The sequence below is a fragment of the Aythya ferina genome (genome assembly GCF_964211825.1).
Source record: "Aythya ferina genome assembly, chromosome: 15".
NCBI classification, from domain to species: Eukaryota; Metazoa; Chordata; class Aves; order Anseriformes; family Anatidae; genus Aythya; species Aythya ferina.
Window position 1 is genome coordinate 8,124,142 of NC_140314.1, and position 9,322 is coordinate 8,133,463.

General features: G+C 36.8%; 1 protein-coding gene across 9 annotated transcripts in view; it reads left to right on the plus strand.

The window, feature by feature from the left end:
- DNAH3 (dynein axonemal heavy chain 3) overlaps positions 1–9,322 on the plus strand; it is a 66,437-nt gene that overhangs the window by 53,322 nt on the left and 3,793 nt on the right. For 8 of the 9 annotated variants that reach the window (XM_084536632.1, XM_084536638.1, XM_084536635.1 and 5 more), the window contains 8 exons: positions 876–1,101; positions 1,453–1,697; positions 2,565–2,681; positions 4,138–4,292; positions 5,100–5,267; positions 6,612–6,754; positions 7,334–7,538; positions 9,002–9,139. In XM_084536632.1, the coding sequence (XP_084392758.1) occupies positions 876–1,101; positions 1,453–1,697; positions 2,565–2,681; positions 4,138–4,292; positions 5,100–5,267; positions 6,612–6,754; positions 7,334–7,538; positions 9,002–9,139 (1,397 nt within the window). Of the gene's footprint in view, positions 1–875; positions 1,102–1,452; positions 1,698–2,564; positions 2,682–4,137; positions 4,293–5,099; positions 5,268–6,611; positions 6,755–7,333; positions 7,539–9,001; positions 9,140–9,322 lie in introns of those variants that run through there. The other variant, XR_014698171.1, reaches the window with a different exon arrangement.

Consider the following 9,322-nt stretch of genomic DNA (forward strand, 5'->3'; position numbering starts at 1 on the left):
TGTTACTAATTAAATGGTGCATATGGCCACAATGAAAAGCACATCTGTTAAATGTCCTTTAAAAAATAACCACCCAGATTATTTTTAAACCTGGTTTTCTGCCAAAACAATTGTAACATGGATCTGTACCGTAAGGAAATATTTTCAGGAGGTACTGGCTTTGATAGCAAAGCAGTAGGATTACTTTCAAGCCAGATAATAGAATTATAGAACAGCTTGAGTTGGAAGGGACCTTGAAGCCCATGCAGTTCTACCCCGCTGTCACCCACTAGATCAGGTTGCCCAGGGCCTCGTCCAACCTGGCCTTGAACACCTCCAGGGGTGGGACATCCACAGATTCTCTGGGCAGCCTGTTCCAGTGCCTCACTGCCTTCTGAGTAAAGAATTTCCACCTAAATCTTGCCTCATTTAGTTTAAAACCATTCTTCCTTTTCCTGTCATTGTCTGCCCAAGCAAATAGTTGCTCTCCATCTTTTCTATAAGCCCCCCTGTAAGTATTGAAGATCTAAAGATTTGGTTCACAGCTCAATCCTATAAAAGAAACAGAGAGAGTAGACAGGAGTAGCACAGGCTGGAACCGAGCACTAAGGGCTGAAGAAAATGGCAGGTATTTAACAGGGCTATTTTTTATTATTATTTTGTTTTATTATTACTTTGTACATCTAAATGTGCCTCAAAAACACAGATTGATACAGCGTTCGATACTACTTGTAGGTTGTTGAGTTGTTGTTGTTTGTTTTCTTTATTTAAGTAAAATATCTATTGGCTTTTACACGTTCAATTACTTTTTCCATTTTGAAAATAATGAATGTAATATGGATCTACTTTCTAACAGATTTTGTCTTTCTTTGCACTTGTGAAACTTGCCATCATAGGTTTGCTAAAATTTGCTGATGATGTTGGCATGGGAGGTACAAGCATTCAGACTATTTCACTTGGACAGGGCCAGGGCCCAATAGCAGCAAAAATGATTTCTCAGGCTATTACTGATGGAACCTGGGTAGTGTTACAAAACTGCCATCTTGCAACCAGCTGGATGCCTGATTTGGAAAAAATCTGTGAGGAAGTTATAGTGCCAGAGAATACCAATGACAAATTCAGGTAGGAGTTTTAATATTTTTGCTCTTTTTATGTATTTCTGGTTTGTTGAACACACTAGTAAAAACAAATTAAATTTAATTTTTATGAATAACTACTTATAAGATTCATATTAATGTATAATAATAAAATAAAGATACCTAATCAGAATGTCATCTTTTATACCTGTTTAATATAATCTGCTTTATGCTTGCATTTTTGAACAAATTTAGATTTTATCATCGTAGTTAAAGAAGTAAAAAACAAACAAACAAATAAAAGCAGCACAACAAACCTAGTCTTCTGCAAATCAATACTGAGGACTTGTCAATATCAATGATTTTTTGATAATGTGCTTTTTAAAATTCTTTGCAGATTGTGGTTAACCAGTTATCCATCAGAAAAGTTTCCTGTTAGCATCCTCCAGAATGGCATCAAAATGACAAATGAACCGCCAAAAGGGGTTAGAGCGAATCTGCTTCGATCATACCTTAATGACCCCATCTCTGACCCTGCATTCTTTAGCAGTTGCCAGAAGCCAGAAATATGGCAAAAAATGTTGTTTGGTCTTTGTTTTTTTCATGCTATTGTGCAGGAAAGGAGAAACTTTGGCCCATTGGGTAAGGTTTAGGTTATTTTGCATATTGTTTCAAAAAGATTAGTAGTTTTGAAATGTATTATTGGAGACCCTCTGTAAAAAGCAATATTGTTGTTAGCAGCACTGCAGGAGTGCAATCTGTATTGTAAAGAACATAATGAAGTTCAAAAGCTGTTATTTTATAAGAATTCTTGTTCAGGCAAAGCTACTCTTGGAGCTACTAAAAGCGATACCCTGGGGGAGGATTAGAAAGTATCAGTTTTCCAAGTAAATATATCATACAGTATTTGCATTAAATTATAGCTTACTAAATTATTATTAATTTAATACTGTGATGATCACTAACTACAGTAATTTATCAAATCCAGTTCCATTTTAAATTTTCATCTTTAAAGACATATCATCTTCAGTAGTGCTTTTATTTGTGTGTACTTTTTTTTAGCAAAGCTAGTGCATATGTTTACTTGGTGTAAAATCAAAGTTTTATGGCTGCTGTGTGTTGTTAATAATACAACCAAAAAGATAAGTTATATATCAGTAAGCTTATCTCCAGATAGCAAAAGATTAGCTGAAAGTACCGAGTAGGTCTGTGCTCTGCTTCAGGTAAAACACAATGTTTCAGGAGTGAGGGATGCCAAATATCTGTGCTGATGTTTTAATTGCATAGAATGATGGTTATAAAGACTTAGGATACAATCCTGTAGTGGGGTCATATTTCTCAGTTGTACAATAAACAGCCTGGTAAATGCCAGGACTACATCTTGGTGTTATCTGGCAGCTGTGATCTTCAGCTCTGTAGTAGTAGTGTAATACCAATACCATCATTTCCTGAACATGGTTATCAGCACAGCGCACCACTTACCCTGTATATCTTTCCTGAATTGAACAGGTTGGAATATTCCATATGAGTTCAATGAATCTGACCTTAGAATCAGTATGCGACAGATCCAGATGTTTCTGAATGAATATGAAGAGATCCCTTTTGAAGCTCTGACGTATCTAACAGGTATAGGTGTTGCACCCTCTAACACATATTGAGTTTGCTAGGCACTTCCAGCTGGTCCAGCGATAAACTGAGTGCTTCACAAATGTAGTAGATTCCATTCAAGTTTACTTCCTTGGTCTTCCACATAATGACAAGTTGTATCCCAAACCCTCAGATTTGATTGCTGTCTTGGCTTATATATAGCTAGAAGACTTACTAATGGTCCAGCAAACCTCCTTGTCTTTGTTGCATATATGTTAAAAATATATCAGTAGACTTAGCTGATCAATATGTCAGATCAAGTCTTACGAGATGTGGCTGAGGGAGCTGGGTTTGTTCAGCCTGGAGAAGAGGAGGCTCAGGGGCGACCTTATCACTCTCTATAAGTACATTAAAGAAGGCTGTAGCGAGGTGGGGTTGGTCTATTCTCCCACATGCCTGGTGACAGGATGAGGGGGAACGTGCTAAAGTTGCACCAGGGGAGTTTTAGGTCACATATTAGGAAGAACTTCTTTACTGAAAGGGTTGTTAGGTATTGGAACGGGCTGCCCAGGGAAGTGGTGGAGTCACCATCCCTGGAGGTCTTTAAAAGACATTTAGATGTTGAACTTAGTGATATGGTTTATTGGAGGACTTGTTAGTGTTAGGTCAGAGGTTGGACTCGATGATCTTGAGGTCTCTTCCAACCTAGACAATTCTGTGATTCTGTGATCCTGACACAGTAAGCATTGGTGATTTGTCATAGGATGTGATTATCCTCATCAGTTTAAAGCAGTAGCTGTTGACCTGTGTAAACAACTTAGTTGCTGTGGCAGTTCTCATTCTCCAGAAAGACAGCTGCTTTTTGACATCTCCCTTGTCAACTCTATAAATATGATTCCTGATTTTTGCTATTATTATAATTAGCTTTATGAAGAAACAATATAGGTATTTGCAGGATTAGGGTAATAACTGTGAGCTTTTAGCTATTTCCTGTACTTTATATCAGTGAAAACCTTCACTCACTACTTCCCCATTTCTTGTCTCCAACCCCTTCTGTATATTTGTGATCCCTTGTTTTCTATAGTATGCATACATAATCAGCTTTGAGTTTGTGTGAAAGGAACAAAACAAGGATCAGCTATCTCTCACTGTTCAGACTCTGACAGTTCTAAAAATTCTTACCAATGAGAATTGCAAGCAAAACAGCTGTAATTTGAAACATGCCGTTATTCGTTGTGATGTGAGTTGCAGTTTCTCAGACCATCTCAGTGTTCCTTATCTTCCACCATCAAGACGCACAGATTGGGCTCACAGTCCCAAAGTTGTTACAGTGCCTAATTTCCATTGAAACATTGGAAGTGCAGTGCCTAAAATTTTTTTGAAGATCTGTAGCTTCAGTATTTCAGCTTACTGGAGCAATACATTAATGTAAAACTATTTTTATTTGTTCATTAACTTTAATCTTTTCATCCTGGTTTTCTCTGTCCTTTCACAGGGGAATGTAACTATGGAGGAAGAGTAACAGATGATAAAGACAGGCGGCTTCTCCTGTCCCTTCTTTCTGTATTCTATAGCAAGGATATAGAGCAGGACAAGTATATGCTTGCACCTGGAGATGACTACTACATACCACCACATGGTCCATATGAGGTGAGGAGATAACAGATATAAACTCTCCCTGAATTGTTGTGAAGAAGTTTATCTACACTGCACTTTTATATTCTAAACACAACAAATAGAAAAAAACAACAACAACAAAAAATGAGATCACAAGGCCATGCCACACTGTACAATTTAAGTATGAAATATGATTCTGGTACTTAATATCACACCAACAGAGATGTAACAATGTACAGTATCTTCCCATATTCTGATGCATGTTGATGCAGAGAGCAACCTCTATGCAGGTTTTCAGTACAGTTCTGGAAAACCAGCACGAGTCAGGCTTAAGGAATTTACAGGGTAGTTCGGTACTCTCCTGCAACCACTTCTGCCTTAATAGCAATGATTGGGGTGAGAAGTTAGAATGGCAGGTATATACTCAATTTTGGCCCCTTTTTCCCTTCTACCAGCTACATGGATATCACAAATAGGTGTGATTTGAGCACACTTATTTAGTCTGCAGTTGTAAGCGTTAAACATTCCTTGCGTGTTCTTTTATGTACATTTATTTTCCATGCTTTCACTTGCTACTTATATGAGTGTAGAAAGAACAATTTCGCAGTGAGTCTTTGAGCAGTTCAAAACTTTTATATATATATATATATATATATATATTTATTTATTTATTTATTTATTTATATTTATCTGTGCAGCCTGGATGTCAATTCCTGGATGGTTTAACTGGGAATTTACATGTGTGGTTCTAAATGGGAATGTTCTAACAAAGTTGGAATTACTGATCATTTATGAATATATTATTGCATAATTTCTGTTATTTAATTGTTTCCTTTACAGTCTTACATTGAATACCTAAGAAGCTTGCCAATTACAACACACCCTGAAGTGTTTGGGCTTCATGAAAATGCAGACATCACCAAGGATAACCAAGAGACTAATCAGCTTTTCACTGGAGTGCTCCTGACCTTACCTAGAGAAGCAGGGGGAGGTGGCAAGTCCCCTCAGGTAACTGGGAAAGAAAGATCAACCTGCAGCCTGGAAAAGTGCCCTTTCCTCTTATGCCTTGGTTCTCAGAGTAATCCAACACCTCTCATCACACGAGGGTTGTGTAGATGTGTAGAGAAGAGGGTGTAGATGCATAGAGAAGTAGATGGATTTGAACTAGAAGAACCTTTAAAGATGGAAGATACAGTAAAGACTTTATATTCAAATAGGTATATCTAGGTATTAAAATACCACACAACCCCACCTAGTTAAATAGAACATGTAATTTGAATAAGAAAATTTCTGTCATATACCGTGTTTTATAACAGCACTTAAAGTGCTTCACTTCAGTCACGAATTGAAGCTAGAGCACAGTTAACAAGCACAGCTCCTAGAGAACCTCAAATCAAATACCTCTCTAGGCACTTCTACAGTATGACATTCAATTTCGGTCTACAGATTTGAATGTTAGAGGTTCATGTACTAGCCTGACATCAACCATTATTGGTTGCATGAGTTTTCCTGTCATCATTAGGGGACATACTCCAGAGTGCTAGGAAATAATATCAAGCTAGTCAACTGTCAGGCAAGCAATATAGCCATAGCTAGAGGTGAAAGTCTTCGTCCTGGTGAAGTTTGTGCTATAACGGCACTTCCACTCTATTTTATTCTTCATTGAATGCTCAGTTTTTGAGGTATGATTTTTTGCTTTCACTTGGCTGCTTCAGTTTATACAGTCCCAGACTTAAATCTCTGTGTATGACTTGTGTGGCACAAAGACAGGCCAATCTGGCATCTTGTCCTAGTGGCTCAGGTTACTTGGGCCCAATCCATGCCCCTTTGAGATGACTTTTCACACCCCCCTGATATCCTGTATTTTATACACATGGATTCTAGAAAAATTGAATTGATGGAGCCTCATTTCTTGGGAGGGTGTATAGTGATTGTATTCTCTGATGTTTAATGCGCTGAAAATTAAGCTTCTCTCATGGCTGGGATGTTCACATTTTCATTATTCCCATGCTGCATACTTTGTCTTTTCCTTCATTGTGGCAATAGTAGGATTATGCTCATCTGTCCTGCTGCCTGTTACCTCAGAATTTGCCTAAAACCTTTTTGCAAATTAAACTCCAATTGTTAACAAATGTAAAATTATTGAGAAGAGAGAAGGAGCAAGCAGGCACATGCAGAGACAAACAAGATGATGAACAAAGAGAGTATGATCATGTAAGCATTAGGAAAATGGACTAAAATACTTATATGGCTATACAGCAAAAACATAAAGTCCATAATGTTTTGAGGAATTTCTTGAATAGAAATAGGAAAAATGAAAAGTCCTAATTCACAGTAAGTTTGTGATTTCAGAAAACTGTTGAAGATTTGGCACAGGACATCCTAACCAAATTACCAAGTGACTTTGATGTTGAAGAGGTTATGAAGATATACCCAGTACTTTATGAAGAGTCTATGAATACAGTTCTTAGGCAAGAACTGATCCGATTTAACAGGTATGGTTCAATGTTCTGTGTAGCATTCCTAAGACTGAAAAATTCTTGTTTGTCAGTGCTAGCTGCTGACAAGCTTTGAACAGTTAAAAGCCTTTCACAATACATGCTTCTTAAGATGGTAGATTATGCTTTAGATGAACCTTATTAGAAAAACCTGAAAGCCGCAGCTGAGTACCTGAATATAGAAACAGAACCTACTTTCTTGGAGTGTGAACTTAAATCAGAATTGAATTTGTTTTGTTGAGATGGGGCAGCCTACATTATTCTTTTTAAGTTATATCAATTACCTTATATTCACAACACACTACATTAGCTACTGTCAGGATCTTAAAACTCTTGTAATTTGATTTCTCTTGTCTAGAACAGGAATTTTCCCTATCTTTCTTTTCTGTATGTGTGTGTGTTTGTTTGCTTTTTCCAAGTTAAATAAGAGTTTTGATTACTACATGTGGGATAAAGATTTTCTGACAGGATATTCCCAAGCTTTGATCAGCCCTTCCTTCAGGTTGGAGTTGGAGGTCTATAGCCAGATAAAAGTATATGTAAATAATGAGGTGGCAATTTCTTTTTTATCTGAAGGCTTACTGAAGTTGTTCGGAGCAGCCTTGTTAATTTAGGCAAAGCCATCAAAGGGCAAGTGTTGATGTCATCTGAACTTGAAGATGTTTTCAACAGCATGCTAATGGGAAAAGTGCCATCAATGTGGACTGTCAAATCCTATCCATCATTGAAGCCGCTGGGCAGCTATGTGTCTGATTTGCTCTGTCGTTTGAACTTCTTCCAGGTATGCTAAACTGAGACTGACAGGTCTAAAGACTGGGTAGTTGAAAGCTGAATGGATAAAATTTGTATCTGTACTGTCCTCACTCAGCAGTTCCCCCAGTAGCTCCAGATTGTGAACTATTTGCATACATTCATGACCAAATACACACTACATTAATAGCATTGGAATTTGCTGGGCCACTGCTCTGAAGGGTGAGTCCAGGAATATATTCTTTGGTGCTACTCCTGTGCAGCATTTAGTAGTTTCAATTTTTCTACTTCTAGAAGATGTGTTTTATTTTGCATTGATGTCATAATGATTTCTCTGCTCAAAGAACACTGAGCTAGGAGTAAGAATGCTTTAGAAACAAACCTATGGTGTATAAGAGGCACTATTAGATTTTATGTGTGTGACTGAATTTCTTTGAAGTTAAGTAAACAGTGACACAACTTCCACACACCTTTTGAACACGCTAATTGATTCTTTACTCAGCCTTCCATTATTTCCCTCGCATTCTTAGTGTACTCGTTAAATTGCTTAGAGTTTCAGATGTACCTTGAATTGCTGAGGTACTGAGATGTAGTGGAATCCCATGCAAATCATATGACGAGAAACCTAAAAAGAAGTGTCTGGAAGTTTTGTATGAGCAGCAGAGTTTCATGGTTCCTGAATTAGAGTACTATATGAGTTTCTTTAACTTGGCTCCTAATGGCTTAGGCTAGTGTGGGGACATTCTGTCCTTGCCTTTCTGCCTTTGTGATTTCCAACACAGATACTAGTCCAAGATCTCCTTGTCTGGCATCTTTGTATAGGAATGATTCTCACTACAAGGTTCTTATTTGTTGGCTGTAGTGATAGATTGCCCTTATAGTGATAGAAAAAGATACTATGTGAGAAAATCCAACCTTTTTTCATGTTAGGAAATCAGTGTTTACAAGACTGTAAGAGAGGGTATATTGATAAAAGTATTCCTTGTTTGTTTGTTTGCTTATTGCTGACTAGCATCTAGACTCACATTATTTATAACCATAATATGGTTATGCTACTTTTTGAAATTTCTTTCAGTAGCGCTGAGTTCCAGTTGTTGAATGAGTAATTATTTTTGTTACCATCTAAAATAACTGACTTTGGTAATTTGCATATATATTTAGGGACAACGTTTTATATATATATATATATATGTATAGTGTGCATTTATATGTATATTTATATATACATGTCTATATGTATATGTACACACACATATATATGTAATTTATAATATATATGTGTGTGTGTGTATATATATATGTATAAAATATAGAAATTTATAATATATGAACATATACTGAATGGTAGTATCCAGAGCATCCAATCAAGGCTTAGATCTTATTGTGCTGTTTAACTCTATCTCAGAAAAAGACAACCCTTTCTGGTGAATTTATACAGTGAAGCCACAAAATGTATATTTAATTCTATTTGTTTTTTTTTCTCTCCATATTCAGGACTGGGTCACCAATGGGGCACCCACAGTCTTTTGGCTGTCAGGATTCTACTTCACGCAGTCTTTTTTGACAGGTGTTTTACAAAACTATGCTAGAAAATACACCATACCAATTGACCATATTGGATTTGAATTTGAGGTAAGAAAATGCAGAGGAATTCTGTTTTTCTTGAACAGCTTGAAACATGTTCTGAAGCAGCAGGGAACAGAGTTTTCAAATGAAAAGAAATTGTATTTAAATGAGTAATTTCGGATTATCACGTACAGGATTTAATATACTCCAGATAAAAATAAAATAAAGCAAATGGTTTCATCATTCCAG